Source organism: Pteropus medius, unplaced genomic scaffold (assembly GCF_902729225.1).
Source record: "Pteropus medius unplaced genomic scaffold, Ma_sr-lr_union100, whole genome shotgun sequence".
Taxonomy (NCBI): domain Eukaryota; kingdom Metazoa; phylum Chordata; class Mammalia; order Chiroptera; family Pteropodidae; genus Pteropus; species Pteropus medius.
In genome coordinates, this window is record NW_024352784.1 from 11,130,210 (window position 1) to 11,150,859 (window position 20,650).

At 36.7% G+C, this 20,650-nt stretch overlaps 1 protein-coding gene and 1 pseudogene across 7 annotated transcripts in view; one reads left to right on the forward strand and one right to left on the reverse strand.

Moving 5' to 3' along the window:
* Positions 1-2,680: 2,680 nt before the first annotated feature.
* The window catches only part of RAB30 (RAB30, member RAS oncogene family), a 73,197-nt gene continuing 55,227 nt past the window's right edge, over positions 2,681-20,650 (reverse strand). For all 7 annotated transcript variants that reach the window (XM_039848177.1, XM_039848171.1, XM_039848172.1 and 4 more), the window contains 2 exons: positions 15,178-15,361; positions 2,681-9,270 (listed from right to left, as the gene is read on the reverse strand). In XM_039848177.1, the coding sequence (XP_039704111.1) occupies positions 9,020-9,270; positions 15,178-15,361 (435 nt within the window). In that variant the 3' untranslated portion in view covers positions 2,681-9,019. The remainder of the gene's footprint in view (positions 9,271-15,177; positions 15,362-20,650) is intronic.
* Positions 11,315-12,189, forward strand: LOC120590415 (GTP-binding nuclear protein Ran-like; annotated as a pseudogene).

A 20,650-nucleotide genomic window follows, 5' to 3' on the forward strand; every position in this document is an offset into this window, starting at 1 on the left:
AACTTTAAAATACAGTCAATATATAAAGAAAATTGTATATTAAAAATGCTCATTCATTGACTCCTAGAAGATTGAATGAGTACTCCTCTCAAGCATGATTCGTAGCTGTCCTTTAAAAACAATGCAGAGGACTTTAGAAATTCTGTACATGATAATTCAATTTCTGTAAGACCGAAGCAGTCTTCATGAAATTGATTATCATATCTAAATGATAGGTTCATAGAAAAATGCTTATGGACATATTGGGGAGTTAGCTGTTATTTAGAGGTCTCCTAATTGACCAATTGATCTAATATTATAAGTTGCACTCCTCTAAGCAGAAATTTAAGAAGTTCTGCTTCAACTAACACAAATGACTTGATTTGCTAGACTAATTGCTTTTAAGAAAAATGCAAAAACATATGCCCACACACAAAACTTGTACACAAATGTTCATAGCAGCATTATTTATAATAGCCAAAAATGGGAACAAAATATCCATTAACTGATGAATGGGCAAATAAAATGTGGTATATACACATAATGGAATATTATTAGCCATAAAAAGAATGTATTGATTCATGCTACAACATGATATATTAAACTTGAAAACATTATGCTAAGTGAAAGTTAGACACAAAAGACCACATATAGTTTAATTCTATTTATATGAAATGTCCAGGGTAGGCAAATTTGTAGAGACAGAAAGTAAATTAGTGCTTGTCAGATGCTGGGGGAGAAGGGAAGGGAGCGACAGCTCATGAGTACGGAATTTCTTTTGGGGATGATAGTTCTGGAGTTAGACAGTTAAAACTGTGAAAATACTAAAAAACACTGAACTATACACTTCCAAGGACAGAATTGTATGGTTTTAGGTACTTTCACTGTAGGCTTCTTTACTTGTCACTGTATACACCATTATAAGGGTTAGCTAAGATTTATATATACTGCGAAAATAGAAGTAACTAAGAGAACTTCATCAATGGGGAAGTGAAACCAAACTGACAACAAGCTTAAATACACTGTCTGCCAAAGGCAGTTGATTCGTCAATGAAGAAATGAAACCAAACAAACAAAAAAACCAAACTGTCAATCCACTATTTATCTTTTTTACAGTAGTTGATTTGTCAATGAGAAATGAAACCAAACAAACAAAAAACCCAACAAAAACACTGTTAATCAGTTATTTTATCTTTTTATAGCCAAATTCCCTTATGGACAATTAATTATACAGCAAAAATGCTTGTGGCAAAGTTTTCTACCACAAAGATGCGACGGCGAATACTGGACACAGATTTGTATGGTGTTTGAATTATATCTCAATTTTTAAAAGAGAGATGCAACTTTATATAAAATATTTTGTTTAGATTCCTGTTCCCTATGCCTCTTTTTAAATATTTATTGAAGTTTTCATACAATTGCCTTTCTATAGAATGTTTTCAGCTAATTGCACTAAAGTCATTATGGGCTTATATTCCTAACAAGATTTTTATTAAGGAAAAAACAATCGCATAAGACACGGTGCAGTGTTTTGTTAATATCTTCATATTAACATTTAAAATCAAGTATTATATTTGCATTGAAGCTGATGATTAGATTTTATATACTTGTGTATTCAGATGTTACTGAGAGCCTATGCTTAAAACCAACAGCCAAATATTAAGAATTGAGTTCATAAGACTTGATGATTAACATGTTTGTTAAAACTATGTGTATGTTAAAGATCCATGTTTTAATGGGAAGAAATAGGAAATGAGGAGAAATATGGGATTCTCAAAGTCTTCATAAAACAGCTTTTCAAAGTATTTTTTCTAGCTGCTGAGAAGACCTTCAGGATGATATATTTTACATTTTATTTCATCCCTATACTAAAAGTCATGCATTAAAGTATATGCAACAATATATATGGGCACACTTTTTCCCTTTAGATTATCAAAAATCTCTTAACCCATTATTGTCTGAAATTTTAAGATTTTTTTTTTGCTGAGAACAATTTTACTCACATACATTTATGTATGTATATTAACATAAATATATTTATGTAGCTCCCTTACATATCATCGAAGGAGCTCCAACCAACTGGTATGTCTAGAGGACACTTCAGTGAGCAGAAATTAGAAGTGAGCATTCCAGTTATTTGAAATTTTCTATTACAGGGACGTGAAAGCTTCAACATACCTTAAAAAGATAAGACAATTAAAAAATATTTTTTTTTAATTTAAATCAACTGACATTCATTGTCAAATAGCCTACAAGAAAGTTCCACTAACATCCTGCAATTGTATAGAACAAGAAAATATTTATTCCTAATGGTTAAATGCAGAAAGCAATGTTTAGCAGCTGTTTTTCAGAGGGTTTATCAAGTCTTGCTATTGTTATTTAATTCAGGCATAACTGTGTAACCTTAAACAAAAGCTATGCACCATTCAACCAACTACTGACATCATAACAGACCAGATTCTTATCTTTTGTTATTCTATACATGAATTTTTGCTTTATTAGGCATTTCATAACCCAATTTTTATTTCAGAATTTAGTGCACATGTAGGAAGGGAAAGAAACCCTGCTAAATTTTGAGGTTGGTAATTATGTCTATTAAATAATGTCATTTTTGAAATTAAATTCTAAAAGCAGATTATAAAACTAGAATTATGACTCCATTTTTTACCAAGAGGAAGAAAAAAGAGCCACACAACCAGAATAATTTTTCAAAAGCACACTTTGTTATCAATTATGTTGTATAAAGGAGAAAAGTACATGATAATTGAAGAGTTAACCAACAGTAGGATTATTACCTAAATCTCATACCAATAAGAAGCTAAGAGTTTATAAATACCCATCCTGAAATTCCCCAAGGAAATAATTATTATCACCTTAATTAGCTTTTCTGTCATTTTTTTTATTTTTAATGAGGCAAAAGGGCAATAATAAATGGCAAATATGGCTCCTTAAAAGAAGATAGGATCAACCCATTTTTCTTTCCATGGAGAATAGGATTAAGAAGAGGTTCAAATTGCACTATGAGGTATTTCAGTAATAAGGTTAAGTTTCCTGATAATGAGGAGTTTACAACCCTGGAATTGCCTGTTTGGGGGGTAGAGAGAGCAAGGGAGAGACAGACAGTCAGAGACAGAACGAGCGAGAGAGAATGCCTTTCCTGAAGTATGTAAAGCAATGAAGTCTCTTGGATAACATTAATGCCCAAAGACAGACTGATGGATCATATAAGTGACTTCCTTTTAAGGCCCATTTAGAAATGGAGCTCTTTTCTTTGAAGTCAAGAGGTTTTCTGTTTTGCCTTAAGAATCTATCCTTGCATAAGACTATCCAAAGTCTATTTTTAATCAAGGAGGAAAGAACTAATATTTGAGTACTTATTGTTTACTAAGAACTGTACTTTCAATTTATCTTGTCTAACTTTCATAATAATCCCGAGAGGTATAAGTCTATCTCATAGATGAGGAAACTGATGCTCAAGAGATTGTGCTTTGCATAAAGTTATAGCTAATTAATTCATGGCCATACTAGGATTCCTCACACTTAGCCTAGTATTCTTCTTTCTATACACTTCGCTACATCTCTCTTATGTGTCAGAATCACAACCCACCAAAGTTTCCATCAGGAACTAGAACACATCTCCAAAAAATCTGCTTTAACTCAGTGGCAAAGTAAAAATTTGACTCATGCACCTCAGTCAGTCAATTAAGGAAGAGGTGGCTAGCTCTCATGCTCTGACCTCTTAGCCAAAGGAGTCAAAGGAAGTCTTACCCAAACTCAAGTGTTTCTCACTATACTGATGCAAGACCAATGAATCTATGAGCCTAGCAAGGATAACTTATTTTGCAGGTGGAATCATTTGATCGTGGGATTAGCAAATGTTCTGATTTTCAAAGACCTGTGTTTTGTTACTTTCTATATGAAGCAATTTGGCCTGGGTTCTGTTAAAATCATTTTCAGATCATGTTTTCTTCAAGAGAATCAAACCAACTAACCAAATGTTATTTGAGATTTTTCCAAAACGCATCTTGGGTCTGCCTTATGCCAGTGATCCACCAGCTGATCTCTGATGGAAGCTGCAAAACTTCAAGTTGGTATGTTTATGAGCTCTTTAACTGAAGATTCTGTTTTACTAAAAAGACCTCTCCTAAAATCCTGAAGAGACACCAATTATTCACTAAACTGAGCCTGACCCATGTTTGGCAAATTACAAATACACAATTTTCATGATTTCATGTGACTTCTACTAAAACAATACATTTAAAAGTTCTTTAGCTCAGGAATGAGTTTGTAATTTCAACAAGACATCAATGAATGAACTGACAAAGCAATCCCAGCTTGGGGCAAGTAGTCTTTTGGCCTAACAACATATAACCAAACTCCTTCTTGGAAGATAGTATACACTTTTTGTAGAAGAGCAGACTTTAAAAAAAAAAAATCATTATCTCCAGGTCAACAAATATTTAATTAAACATGTTATGAAAGGCAACGTACTGCAACATAGAATTTTAAGTTAGTAGATCGTCTGGTCCAACCCCCAACCAATGCTGGGATCCTCTCCACCATCATCTTTGCTGAGTTTTTAATCTAGCCTTTCCTTGACAAAGACTATGATCTGAAGCAGCTCCTTTCATAGTAAAACCATCTTTTTGAGGATGTTCTCTCTGATGAATCTGTGGTCCTATTGCCACTGTTTAGTGGGCTTCATTCCATCCTTTTGAACCACAGAATATTACTCTAATGTACTAATTGTATTCCTCCCTTTCCCAATCTATATCTCCCCAAATCCTTCAAATAGTCTTCAAATGTCTTAAATTTTAAATTCTTTCGTCATCTTTATTATGCCTCCATTTGTTTTTAATTCCAAAGTACGGCTTCTAAGAATGATTGTAACATTCCAACATCATGGACTTAGGAAAGGAGATGAAGTGTCATCTCCTTTGGTCTAACATTACTACATTAATTCGTTGTTTGAAGGGATAAGTTCTTAATTCAGTATGCTTTCTACCCAGTGTGAAGAATGTAAGGGAAAGCAGTTTTCCTTTCAAACAAAAATAAGCTTATGTGACAGAAGTGAAATCAAAAAAGAAGGATGTAATATCCCAAAATCAGTGTTCAACTATACCACTTATGGAAGAAGGATGTAATATGATTTTTCACTGCTTTTGATTTTCAATTTAAGTCCTAAAAGTATTATTATAGTTGCATTAAAACACCTCTGTCAGGGCCATGGTTGAGAGAAGTAACTAGTTGCAGTATAAAAAAAAAAAAAATCTAGAAAAAAGCAAGGGCAAACCCTAGAGGGGTTCTTCCAGAGACTAATAGGGCAGTGGTCTTAAAGTACTAATGAACATGAAATACAGAGAGTTCTGCAGAATTAATAGAAAATGCCTACCTTTACGTAGGGGGAAAAATGAAAGTTTTTTTCCTGAATATAATGAGATGATACCTTATTCATGTAGCTTGGTTTTTAAAAAGGATATTTTCATTTTAGTCAGAAGATCAACTCAAAATCACTTACAACTAGTATTTATTCAGAATGATTCATTAACTGAAATTTGATGCTGAATCTGGAAGAATTATGAAATAGCTAAAAGGAGGCAAATCATTGATCTAACAAGGGAAGTCACCAGTGGCCTCCTAAGGCATTCATTCATGAACAGAAGAAAGAAGAATGCAGTCTTTAACTTCTGCCTCCTCCCTCCCAAGTCTAAATTCTTAAAAATAATCCTAATCCAGACATTTTATTTTGGCCTGTGGTTTTTACCTTTCTCATCAAACTCTAAATCAGAAATTGACACAGTATCAAAAAATTCTATGTTACTTTCGTTTTTAGTTATTGTCTTGCCGCTTCACTCAGAAAGAGATGTGAACATGAAATGACTAAAAGACTGGAAAATAAGGGCCAGGAAAAGCTAATGACCTAATTTAAGTAATCCACAGAAAGGATAATTGGTTCTGTATAATCAAAATTAAATGTTAACATAATTCAACAGGTCTAATAAAAGCATATAAAGGAATAAAAAGCCTTGCATAGGTATAGGAGAAAGCACAAAGTCCTTTGAGAATATAGTCTATACAAAGCCATAATAAAACATTAATATCAGCAAGCTATATGATTTCACACATTCTTCTAAAATTGACCTTATGACATGAATATGATGTTTTTTCACTGGAATGAAAAAAAGTTTTACCATATATTTACTAACTTTATTAAAAGAAGAAAAAGATCACACCCAAAAATGGAAGCAGAGATTGACTCTGGTAGTTTTATGAGTCAGATCAAGACAAACTATGAGAAAGCAACTTCTTTTCATCCACCATTAAATGAGAATTCATTTTAAGAAGATTCATTTTAGCAAATATTGTAGCAAACCAATACGTTTAGGTCTTGGCCTGGTTTAAGATGACCACATTTAATTAGTGTCCTTTCTCAAGTTCTGTTTGAGAAATTTCTGTTTAACCAAAAAATTTCATCTTGGCACTGTCATTTATTCAACTAATACCCATTAAGCACCTACAATATTGTCAGGGATCATTCTCAAACTTGAAATACATCAATGAACAAGTGTCCATAAGGCCTAATCTGGAATTCACACAACTAAGGGGCAAAAAAAAAAAAGAAAGCCCTACATTCTTATGTGTCCCTGCTGATGGGCCATGAATGGGTAACAGTAAATTATAGAAAAGCTGGGAAGAGTAACAGGGAAGAAAGGGGCCAAGAGCAGAGCTTTCTAATTCCCTTCTAAGTGCAGCCAAGGGTAGCGAGAGGAAGCTGAACCCTAAGGAATACTAATTTCAGAATGCAAGCGTGGCTCTAGAAGCTTCTGTTTCACAACTAAATCTGTCCACTCTAACAAATTCCTGTCCTCTGAGTTCACAAAGCAAATTTATTTTCAACATACTTGCTGCTATGAGACAAAGTTGGGTCATGATGTATGGGGTAACTGGACTTTTGCCCTAACTAAAAGATAATAAATCTGAACTTAGGGACATTTCCTCACAGTTTAAAAAGAGATGACCTTCTGCCCACCTCGATCAATGTGTTTTCTGAACACCTTTAGTTGCTGGCTTAGTGGGAAGATGGGGAGGAAAAGGCAACAGTTATAAATTATTTTGCTTGGTGTTTATTAAAATGATATTTCTTTCTCGTAGAGATAGATTATAAAATAAAAGCAATTCAAACTTCTGGGATCTCTCTTACCCATAGGATCAGGACAAACACAGTGAGGCCAACCCAAAATACTAATCCCTTAAACAATATGTATAGTCCCCATGTGTAAGAGATGGATCACTCTGATACCTACTAGAGAAATGCTAGAAATGCTTTATCAATATTGTATCTCTACATGACTCATTTCTTTAAAATTAAATTGCTTTCAAACATCAACATATCCGGACTGAGACTGCTACCCTCTAAAGAAACAGTGGAATTACACATCATATTCTTATTCCATTACTCATCCCTCAGTTATGCTAAGTAGCAAGCTACATAAACATCTGACAGCATCAACATCGTACAGGTTTAAATATTTTCCCAATTTGCATTTATATCAGTGAACAAATTGGAAGGTATCAAAGTATGGCACTGAAGAAATAGTCATACATATTCAGCAGCACGTCTTCTATTTTGAGTCCTGTTTCAAAATTGGCTAAGTAAAGGCATATACACCTCCATCTGAGTTGGAGATTTGCAGTAACACATGCATATAAAGAAAGGAGGAAATGGGGAAGAGGAGGGAAGGTGTAAGGGAGGGAGGAAGGAAGAAAAGAAATGGGAGACCAGGAAAGAAAGGAAAAGAAGAAAGAAATGGAGAAGAATGTATGGTCTGAGAGTAACGTTACCACAAGAAGGAGGTGAGAAATGACAACTCAGTCTGCTTCCACAAGCAGAAATTTTCTAAGGTTATCATTGAAGGTACAAAAATGGTTCATGAGAGTTTTCATCTGTTGCTATTCTCGCTTATATTAAAAAACGTTTACAAAATCCTAACCCTTGATCTGTCCAAGATGGATAGTACCAGAAATAAAAGATGTGACCTGCTATCAAGGACCGTGCTCTGCTTGGAACTTTGCACTGCAGTCCATTAATCCACAGTATTTTGGTCAGTTCTGGTCTGTTTTCTCATACTACTCATCATGTCGTAGAGCTAATCTTTTATATTAGAATATTATCAAGAATTCTTTTTTTTTTTTTCAAACTTTTTCATTTGTTTAAAGGGCAGGAAAGATGGAGAACAGAATAAGAAAATGGTAAGATTTACAGTGGAACATGAAAGGAAAGTTTTCTCTTTCCCAACAAATCCACCCTAGAAAAGGTAGCAATGAGACTTTAAGAGTGCTGATTCAATGGACTTCCCTTATTATTATTTATTTCTATGAAATACATTTAAGGACATAAATGTACTAAAACGTTTGGTCTGTGGAATAGCAGGATCATTAGCACCAAAAGGAGTCATGTAGCTTGTATATGCTATTAAAACAAAAATTGTTAACTGTTGGTCATGGGTAAAGGTTTCATTTCATTTTTACATCTAAAGTTCTTAAAAGTGCCTGTGGACAAGAGAAATAACACTTTTCAAAATCTCCATGGGGTCATCAACACACACCACAGAGACAGTACTTGGCCTTCTCAGTTTTGGTTTATCTGGTGGACATGAAAACCAGGGCCCCCAGAAGCCCTAAAGAATAGCCCCCGCATGCACCCACTGATGAGCAGGAGGCATCCCCCTGACTGTGTTCAGGAATGCGCTTTTACTTGCTTTTTTAAAAAAACAAAAGCAACATGCTCTGCAGGTCATGGAGCGCCTAGTGCAATTTTCTCCTTGCTCTGACTCCATACTGCAAAAGAGTGAAACCACTATATGTTCTGCTTATGCTGGCCTGTGGACAAGTCCCTTGGCCTGCCATGCTTTGTAAACTCGGGAGCCACAGGAGTCAGAAGGTCCAAGAGCAGGAACCACCTTCATTGCCAGATCGCCCCAGCAACTTGTGGCCCACTGGGGCGGCTGCTGATTTCTTTCGCTTCTCCTTGCCTCAGCCTTTAGTTGAAATTACAGCAAGTCAAATAGCTGATGCTTTTCCCTTCTCCAGGTAAGGGTGATGATACATTGTTCACAAGTGTGTTCTGCCTGGCTTCACTGATGAGGCGGCAAGCTAAATCAAGGAAGAGTTTCTCCACGTTATCAGATTCCTTGGCTGAGGTCTCCAGATAATACATGTCCTGAGCTTCTGAGAATTCTTCAGCTCTCTGCTGGGAGACTTCTCTCCTTTCAGCCAGATCAATCTTGTTGCCTAAAACAGTGGTAAAATCAAAGAACGAATCATCATTTGACTTTAAGCAGTCTGAGAAACATAAAAATTCATTTCCATAATCTGAAGTCAAACCAGATAGACGGGCAAGTAAAGCAAAGCAAATGTGTGATTATTGCGATGTTTATTTTAAAATATCAGTGCCATCTGTAATGGCAAATAACTGGAAACAGTCCAAATGTTCATCAATTGGGCACTGGCTGAATACACTATGGTACACCCATAGTTACTTGGAATTATTTGCCACTATGAAAAGCAATAAGGTATCTCTCTATATGCTGCCATGGGATGAGCCACTAGGATATATATTGTTAAGTAAATAAAGCAAAGAAGAAGAAAGTGTTTATAATATACAACTAAGAAAAAAGGTGGAAAAAAAATACATAGACACAGTTTATTTCCTTGTATTTTAATGGGAGAATAAACCAAAATCTTAATTTTAAAGATAATGGTTCCCCATGAAAGGAACAATATTGAGGAATAGGAAGGGATAGAAACTAGACCTTTCCAAATGTATTTTATTTTATAGATTTAAGCATCTTATAGATGTTTTACATTATACAATTAATTATAATTATGTAATCAATATGTAATTAAATTTAAAAACCAATTCCTAAAATTGAAAGCAAAAAGAAACAAATGAACCTGTTTATCATGAAGTGGCATAACCCCACAGAGAAAAACTATTTCAGGTGAGTTGAAATACAATAATTTAACCATGCATCCCAGTGGTATATATCCTAATAGCAAAGAGAACCGAAGAAAAAATTAGGAACTGTTAGAGTAATCATCTCCTCAGTGGTAATGTCATCCTTGTTATTCTGAGACCGCTCTGCATGTTTTAGAGGATAAAGCAAATGAGTAATTATGTAGGTGTCAATGGGACAGGGGCTTTTGGCATGGGAAAAAGGAAATACAAATATAAGATTAATGAGGTTAAGTAATATTTCTGAAGTCCTGAATTACAGATGGAAGTATCAGTATAGTAAATAATTCACAGTGTATTTTTTTTATCTTTTAAAATTGTTTCTACCTCTTTGCTCCTGGAAACCTGACAAACGTGATATGTCAACTGTGTTACCTGGCAACATTTTTCTATGGTAAATTCCATCTAGCGTGGGAATTCTTTGTATACATTATAAATACCTGATGGAAAGCCATATCTTTGGGCTTCCTGAGTGTAGTGATTCTTCATTTGAAGAGACCTTCAAAGTTAGGCCTGTGGGGTTCTTATAAGAAAGACTGGCTCCTATGAGGCATCAAGGCTTCTAGGCCAGGACAATTCATGCACTTGCCTGAAGTGAGGCTTCTACCTCAAACATGAACTGTCCCAGGAGGCTCTGGACCACCATAGGGACTGCTATGAGAACTACTTCCACTGAAGAGGAATGCCAGATGCTGACCTGCTGTAAAGCCACATTTCCTGCCCTGTACTGTACCCTTCTAAGCAAATATGATGCTAAGCATGGCCTATGGTAGTCTTGTGAATCAAAATGTTTAGTAGAGCCTAATAGGACAAGTCTTTGTGGACACTACAGAATTCATCACACACACGCACACACACATGCACACACACACTAACTCTGTCCACTGAAAAGCCCAAACACAATGACCAAACCACTAGTAAGGAGGATTACTATCACTTGGTTGTGGCATGTAAATACAACTTCCCATTAAAAAACAAAACAAACAAACAGACAAAAAACAGTGCTTGGTGGGATTGCAAATTGGTGCAGCCACTATGGAAAATAGTATGGAGGTTGCTAAAAAAATTAAAAATAGAATACCACATGACCCAGCAATCCCACTTCTGGATATTTATCTCAAGAAATCCAAAACACTAATTTGAAAAGATATACGTTCACTGTAGCATTATTTATAATAGCCAAGATATGAAAGCAGCCTAAGTGTCCATTGATAGATGATTACATAAAGAAGATGTGGTACATATATACAATGGAATATTAAACGGCCTTAAAAAAATAAAATCTTGAGCTATCAGTCAGATAGGCCCAGAGACGCTTCTGGAAGTAACATCATGATGGCTGCCCAAGGAGAACCCCAGTCAGTCCAAACTTGTACTGGTTGGTGATGGTGGGACTGGAAAAACAACATTTATGAAACGTCATCTGACTGGTGAATTTGAGAAGTACGTAGCTTCCTTGGGCATCGAGGTCTATCCCCTTGTGTTCCACACCAACAGAGGACCTATCAAATTCAATGTGTGGGACACAGCTGGTCAGGAGAAGTTTGGTGGCCTGAGAGATGGCTATTACATCCAAGCCCAGTGTGCATTTATAATGTTTGATGTAATTTCAAGAGTTACTTATAAGAATGTGCCTACTGGCATAGAGATCTGGTACGAGTATGTGAAAACATCCCCATCGTGTTGTGTGGCAACAAAGTGAATATTAAGGACAGGAAAGTTAAGGCAAGATCAATTGTCTTCCACCAAAAGAAGAATCTTCAGTACTATGACACTTCTGCCAAAAGCAACTACAACTTTGAAAAGCCCTTCCTCTGGCTTGCTAGAAAACTAATTGGAGACCCTAACTTGGAGTTTGTTGCCATGCCTGCTCTCGCCTCACCTGAGGTTGTCATGGACCCAGCTTTGGCAGTACAATATAAGCACAATCTAGAGGTTGCTCAGACAACTGCTCTGCCGGATGAGGATGACGACCTGTGAGAAAGTGAAGCTGGAGCCGCAGAAGTCTAGTTTTATAGGCAGCTGTTCTGTGATGTCAGTGGTGCAGCGTGTTTGCCACTCTGTTATGTAGCTAAGCAGAACGTGTGCTTAATCTGGGATGCTGAAGCATGTGAATGGGCTTCGAAGTGAATGTGGCAGTTAAAAAAAACCTTCATTTTTTGGACCTGCCTATTTAGCTGTTTTGGAACGCAGCTGTTTCTTTATTGAGTTTCAAACATAAGACTGCTACGGTCACATCACAATGCTCAGCGGTGAAGCCTTGTTTATTACTGTCATTCCCATTCCTTTCCATTTAGAATCAGAATAAAGTTGTATTTCAAATATCTAAAAAAATAAAACATAAAAAATAAACTCTTACCATTTGTGATGACATGGATGGAACTAGAGGGTATTACGCTAAGTGAAATATTCAGAGAAAAACAAATACCATGATTTCATTTATATGTGGAATCTAAACCAACAAACGAACAAACAAAACAGAAACAAACTCATCGATACAGAGAACAAGCTGATGGTTTCCATGTGGGAAAAGGGTGGGAGTGTTTGGTGAAAAAGGTGATGAGATTAAGAAGTACAAATTGGCAATTACAAAGTAGCCATGGGTATGTAAAGTACAGCATAAGGAATATTGTAATAACTATGTATGGTGCCAGGTGGGTACTAGACTTAGTAACTATATAAATGTCTAACCGTTATACTGTACACCTGAAACTAATATAATATTGAATATCAACTATAATTGAAGAATAAAAAAAAACTTTTTTAAGTAAAAAAAAATTTTCAGAATACTGAAAGCATACTAAATTGAGAATTTTTACAAAGGAAACTTAAAGGAAACACTGCCTTGAATAACGTAAGTAACAAATGTTGGTTTGAGTTAAAAAAAGAAAAAGAAAAGCAATGCTTCTTGAAGAAATGGTTAATTCCAGGTCTGGGATGGGAAATGCACAAGATGTGCCTAGAACACTTGTCGTACCAGAAAACAAGAAAATTATCAGATTCCTGGGGTCATGTCAAAGGGACTCAGGAGCCTACCATCAAAGTTGGAAGAGTTGGAGCACTGACAATCATAGCAAGGGAATAGAATACATCAAAGATACTTAAAATCTATAATGACATTCAAAATATAAAAAAACTTCGATAGTTACTTTTGGGAAATACTAGAACACCAACTCATTACCTTGAAAAGTAGTAAATAAAAAAAGAAAAAATCAAGCATTTTTCTTGACTGTCCTGTAAGAACCTCAGAGTATCAACTATGAAGTATTCTTGCTAAAAAGAAAACAAACAAACACACAAACAAAAAACCTGAATCTGATCAGGCCTCTAAATTTTCCTACAAATCTGCAGTAAATTCAGGTGATGGAGGAGTATGTCAAATGACACCCACAGGAATGAAATAACAAAATTCAGACTTAAAAACTCTACAGGAAAAACAAACGCTTTAACGTATAAGTTTCAAGAGAGGAAAAAATGGAGGGATAACCTACAAATAAAAGGAGAATTAAAAAACATTAAAAAAATTATATAAATGGACCTTATTTGAATCTTGATTTGAATAAAATTTTAAAATTTTTTTAGTCAACCAAGGAAATTTGAACAATGTCTAAATTTTTGAAGCTATTAAAGAATTTTTAATATTTTTAAGTGTGAAATAACATTATGGTTAGGTTCTCTTTTTTAAAAAAAAATCTTGTCTTTTAGAGATATACACTGAAATTTGAAAGATGAATTAATGCAACAATCAGATTTGCTTCAAAATAATCTGAAGGGGAAGGCAGACAGAATAGATGGCAACAGTAAAATAAGATTGGCCATGAGTAGATAATTGTCAAAGCTGAGAGATGTGTACATAGGGGTTCATTATAGTGTTTTCTCTACTTCTGCTTCTGTTTAAAATTTTCCATAATAAAAAGTTTTTTTAAAAAAAGCTAGTGCCTCTTTCATACTGAACTGACTAATTATCTCCCCTCAAATCTTCATTTAACTTCCTTAGGTAAATTCCCAAGTAGTAATGCTTTGACTCAAGTTCTCAGGGGCTTTCTGTGGAACAAAAAGAAAGCCAAGTCCAAAGCTGAGAACTTTCAGGTGCTTCATGGCAAAGGTTTTCAGTATGCAAGAGGGTTTTCAGGACTGGGCAGGAAGCGATAGCTTATAGAGAGGCATATATAGAGATACTTAACCCAGCAGCCTGAAAGAAAAGTCCAGCAATTTGTTATAAAGCAGCATACTAAGTTGGACAAATGCAGAGTTTGGAGTAGATCTTACATGCTGTGTGACCTTGGGCAAAAAACTTCACCTCTCTGAGGCTTGGTTTCCTCATCTGTAAATTAGAGATCATGACACATAAAGTGCCTAATAAGATTCCTGGCACATATATGCTAGTTATACTGCTTACTATAAAGTGTTAACTTACTGTTAGCTATAATTTATAACTTAATGTTTCTGAAGTTTTCTACCCAGATTTCCAATTCAGGTCTTGCTAGAATACACAGCAATGATCCTTTGTAGAAAAAAAACATTTTAACAACCGTATATTATTAACATTTTTCTATCACCACTAGAGGAATTTTTAATGATCTGGTCCATTTCACTGCAATTCCATTCTTAATGGGTATATTTGTCACCACAAGAAAATCATGGGCTATTTTCTGCTTTTCCCCTCATATTAAACAGAGATTTAGTACCCTCTTACAAAATGAAACAAATTGCAGAAATTCTCTTAGTGGATTCTTTCTGAAAATTAGAATTTCTTAGGTCAGCATAAATGTAAGAAGGGAAAATATTAGCCGAAGTCTCTTTTTTAAGTAAAAAAACAATTGCTTCAATAGTGAATTCCTTATTAACTTAAGAGAGATATTTTACTTCTAGACCAACAGTTTCTGTGATCTTGTAATTGGATTTAAAAAAATGTTTAGCAGCCCACATAACCTTCATGGCAGTCTACCTTCTTCCCTAGAGCCTACATGAATAGAAAAATGAATCAGCAATATTTTCTACTTGACTTTTCTAAACCATCACCATGGTTCATTTTCTCTGCAATTGCAAAAGAACTGAATACTGATGGCTTAAATTATATAGCTGTAGATTATATTCTTGGAGGGTACCAAGGCACAAGCTTTACATGATTATATATTCTAATGCCCACAAATCAATCTCCCTCTTCATTAGTCCTCACTTACCGACTAGCACAGTGATGACCTTGTTGCTGGCATATTGTTCTATTTCCCGCAGCCACTCAGGAAGGCAACGGAAGGACTCCTCACAGGTTATGTCATAGGTGAGGATCAAGGCATTGGCGCTTCGGTAATAACTCTGGGTAATGGACCGGAATCTCTCTTGACCTGCTGTGTCCCAGATCTGAAGCTATAATGGCAAAAGAGAAGAATCAGGTTGGAGAAACAGAAAGAGCGAGCATTATTTTACTTTAGAAGTGGAAACACCTTCACCCAAATAATTTCATGGTTAAAAGGACTTAACAATTTAAAAAAAAAATTATTGTGTTTCTGGTTAGGAATAGGGACTGGCTTTATTTACTTATGTTTTTCCTTTGTTAGATTATTTTAAGTTTCCTCTTTACTCTTAAAAAAATTACTGAGCATTTATTATGTGCCAAGTTCTATTCTAAGTACTTTACACATAATACCTCATTTAATCCTCATAACTCTGTGAGGTAGGTACTATTGCTATATCCATTTCTCATATGAAGGACAGAGATGAATAAACTTGCTCAACATCTCACAGCCAACATATCCCAGAGCCAGTTCAACCAGGCATTGTGGTCCCAGAGTCCATGCTCTTAACCATATGCTATATTATAAAAGTTACAGTACAGGGCAAGCTGCCATTCTGTGATTGTTGGCATTTCAATCAAAGTAACTGGAAAGGGGAAAAAGTCCAACTTTACCACCTTGTCCAGTTCAAAACTTAAATGAATATATTAAGGTATTATCTTTGTTAATGAAAACAGGAACAATGCCATGGAAGACCAAAAAAAAAAAAAATCCTCAACCAGTTTTAAGCTTTGTGGTCTTAAGTCACTTAGCCTCTTTGAGCTTCAGTGGTTTCTTTATAAAAAGAGGTTAATAACATGTACAACATGCTGAAAGTTAACATTTTCTGTAGTCATCTACCAGTTCTATGACCTAATAACTGATGGTTTTAGCAAAGAAAAAGGCAAAACACTTCTCACTTCTCCCTGAATTGCCCCACAGAGCAGAAAGCTGCTGAAAGAGAACTGTTTTCTAGAGAGACTGCTGAGTGCAGAACAAATCAGAAGGCCTTGGGAAATAACAACAACAACAACAACAACAATAATAATCTTCCCTTCTAACTGCATAAACTTCACATGTCACAAGATGCATTCACCCCCATTAACAGAACATCATTTCCTTACAGAAGGCCTTCTGGAACCTTCAGATTGGGCCAGGTTCCCTGTCACTACCACCCCCCACTCCCAGATATTCTCTCCTGAAACTCACCCGGTAATTCTCCCTCATGAATTACAACACCTGACCCACTTATTTATCTGTAATAATTTGTTTAATGGCTGTCTTCCTCAGTAAACTGAAAGCTTCATGAGGAGGAAGTCCAGGTCCATCTTACTCATGTTTTCCCTGCACTAAATAGAGTGTCTGGCAAATAGTAAGCTGTTCAAAGACTTATGGACATCCTCACCTAACCTTTACAACAATCCAGGGGGTTAGGCAAGTTTATGCCTCCCCTTTGTTAACAGAAAACTCCATTTCCTAACTGTGCTGTCTTTGCCCCCCAGAGACTGATTTCAACGTACATCAGTATCTAAAGAGGATGAGTCAGGTGGTGTCACACTCTGCTCATACCAGGATTAGCCCAGGAAAACGATGAGTGACCGACAGTCCCTGCCACCACTCAGCAGCACACAGGCTCTCCTTTGATTTAGAGCTGCAGCTGCCCTTTGATGATGTACATCAAAGTCTGTGTACACTGAAGGCGACCATACAGATACTCTGGTTTTTGCCAGAACAAAGGCTATTTCTTTGCTCTGCCCCAAACCTAGGGACATGGTTCCCTTCTGCCAAGACGTGTCTTAGAACAACAGATTACTGTCTTAATGCCACGCTGAGTCTCTAAAAACAGTTGTGATTGGATTTAACTCTGGTAATCATTAGAAATCAGCATGTTCTTATGACTGGCACATCTTGAGGACAGCTTTGAGAAGTAAAGCCACTAAAATATTTTCTAGAATAGTGACTGCATAGTTTTGTCAAGATGTATGTATGCTGCTTTCTCATAGGGGGCTGCCTGTTTCCAGCCTTACGGTTGATTCTTGAGGATATCTGTATTCTATTGCTTCTATTATTCAACTCAATTTCACCATTCTCTCTGTAATTCATTTACACCTTTTCAGCATTTACAGGTCACAAATAAATGCAGAGCACTGTGCTAAGCACAGGAAGGTTACAAAGATGAATAAAACACAATCACTTATCTCAAAGAGCACACCGTCCATAGGGAGGACAAACACAATGGTAACTAACCATAATAAAATATGAAATGTTCTATTAAAAAGGCACTAGGAGGAGAAAGTCTCCTAATGTAAGTCTCATGCCGGTCGACATGCTCTCAATATCAGAGCCATGGGCTTTCTAACCATTCTCACCTCCAACATGGGGCTACATACTGTTTACTCTCTTCTTCGTACCACTACTTACACCTCTATTGCCTCACCATCACAATAATGTACTGTAATCATTGGTTTACTACTGTGTCTCCTTGCTAGACTGAGTTCTTTGAGGGCAAGGGCTATCTCTTATTTAAGTCTAACCTTCCAGTGTCTTCCTAACACAGTCTGTGGTACATGGTGAACACATCTGAATGATGGCTAACTGAAGGAACAAAGGCTTGTGGAATCACGAAAGATTGATTAAGTCCAGGTAATGGTTAGTAGGATAATAAAGGTTTCATGGCTAAAATATTTGAGTTAGATGATAGTAAGTTACTAGGGAGCAAAGATGCTTTATCTAACACAGTGCTTGGCACAAAGCATCCACCATAACAGAGGATAGATGAATAAACGGATGGACAAATGGTTGAATAAGCAAACATATTTGCATTCTTTCAAGACTTTCCTATCTATGCAAAATGAACCTGATCAGAGAGACTTCCAAAAAAATCTTCTATTTCTATAATAATTAATCTCCTAAAGTTAAAATGTTATAGACTAGCTTAGTTTTACTTATGAGTCATTTATTTAAGATAGACTTTAAAAATATCAATAGATAGCAGAAAATTCTATATATATTTTAATTATATTTTCTATCCAAGGTCACCTTCATAATGCAGAGCACTTTAAGTAAAGGGCCTCTTCCCCAACTTTGCTTTTACCGATTTAGCACTAAGCCTTAATAGCTACAAGAACCTTTCTAATACCTGTGATTCCCTGACTTCAATCCTGGGAGCCATCCTAGAAAGAATGAGACTTGTAGAGGAAGCTGGGGGTCAGGTATGAGGAGAAGTCAGGAGAGTGACCTGGGCTCTGGTCCTGTTCTGCCACTTGCCAAGCAGGTGAGCTCTTTTCCATTGTCTTCATGAGGCTCTGAGAACGCCTGAAAACCTCTAGCATAAAGACACTTAAATATCACCAGCAAGAGGTATTTTGTAATTGTTCAAGAACAAAGACAATAATAAGACAACAACTGTTTCTTGCGTGAAGCCTGGGCAACTCTGCCCTCTTCTACTGACAGAGTAAGGAAGTTGATCCTCAGGTGTCCAAGTGTTAACAAGGCCATTGGATTAATGTGGTCAAATAGGGTCACTTTATATCTTGATTCTGCATATATGGCTAGAAAGATGCACAGGCAAATTGGTTAGGACTCCGTTGAGGAGATTAGCCAACTCTCGAGCCTTATGAATAAAAGAGGTACAGAGGCAATGGGGACAGAAACTAGATGTGAATACCAAAATGAGTCAGACACAAACCTTGCTCTTGGGGAGCCTGTGGTCTCAAGACAGTCAGATCTTATAAAAAGATGGATTTTTAGCTGAGTGTAATAAGCACTTAAAAATGAAGTTATGGTTTACAGAAAGTGGAATAAATGTAATGCCTAAACCTGGGGACTCAGGAAAGAAGAAGAAGGTGTTCATTAACAGTGAGGACCAATTCTTACTCACTCGTACTCATTCCCAGTGCCTGGCACATGGCAGGCACTAACATTCTGGCCAAAAGAATTAATTCACACATATATATGTACATAAATGGGAAACCCAAACACCTGCAAGTAAAATGCCTGAAGCAGTAGTTATCTTCACTTAACTTTTAGGGATTGGGTTTAGCAACCCAATCCACTCTGCTGGAACAACAGAGAGCTGCAGGTGGCTCTTCCAGCCAATGCCTATTGCATGCACACTCCTGTCTCCTTCCTATCCCCACACCCTTGCTCCTAATCTCCACCCCAATCTGAGCTTTCCGGTTGGCATTTACACAGATGTCACTCCATAATTTTGTTTTCCAGAGCCCTCAGCTCTCCATCACTACTGTATTTAGTGTAAACATCTGGAGGAAGGAACTACTCTGAGGAGTCAGAGCTAGAAGAAACACTGGGAGAGCCTCTACCTCCAACTCAGGAGCCTCGTCCTATATTTCTATGTGTCGATGAAATGCTACAAGAGCATCCTGGAGCTTCTCTGCCCTTCCCAAAGCATTTGAAGGCTGGAGTGCAGATACGTATGGGAGAAGGATACAAATGACATGTATTCAAACTTGGAATGCTTAGGTTGGGATCCAGCTGGGACTCTGACGCCACAGTTTGCACTGCGCACTTGATGCCAGGGTTATGGCTTCTTTCCATGGGCCTCAGCTCTGAAAGATCAGACAATGGAATTCCACTAACTCTGACGGGCAGGTCTTTGCACCCTTCTTCCACGTAATTTAGTCTAACTTCACATTTCTTTCCATCATCTGATTTCTTCCCTTGCTCCAAGGTGACAAGCTTCTTATGCCTTCATTCCCATCTTCTTTAGTGGCAGGGGAGACCCCAAAGAGGCAGCGGGGTGCTTTAGCTCACAAAACTGGTTCATATCCTGCCTACTTCCCTTCCTAACTATGAAGCCACAGATAAGTCTCTCAACCTCTCTGAAATCCATAAAATAAAGATAATTTACCATTTACCACACAGGGTTTACAGTAAGGATTAAATTAAATAGGACAATACACGTAAAATCATCTAGCAGAGAGACTGACACGTAGTATGTGCTTGATAAACACTATCTCCCTCTCCCAGTATTGGACATACCATAGTTCTTACAGATACCAAAACATCCAGAGGCCACAAAGGGGAAGGGAGAGAACATGGAGCCCTTCTGAGGCCCTCATTTAGTATATCCCCCTTGCTAGAAATAAGGGTATGATGGGAGACAGAACAACTCTAGTAAATGATTGATATGACTGAATGACCCATAACAAATGTAGGAATCAGTAGAATCTTCCATGGGGCTGCTATTCAGAAAAGGTAGCACTGCTTATTGGCTCAACTTGGGAGATCCCCTCCAAATTTTCTTCTTTGTTTTCACATCACCTCTGACATGACAGAAGATAGGACAACCTTGCCTTAGCCCTTCTTTCTCTGTCTTCCCATCTATAAACACACCATCCAGAACCCTTCCTGCCCCCATAAA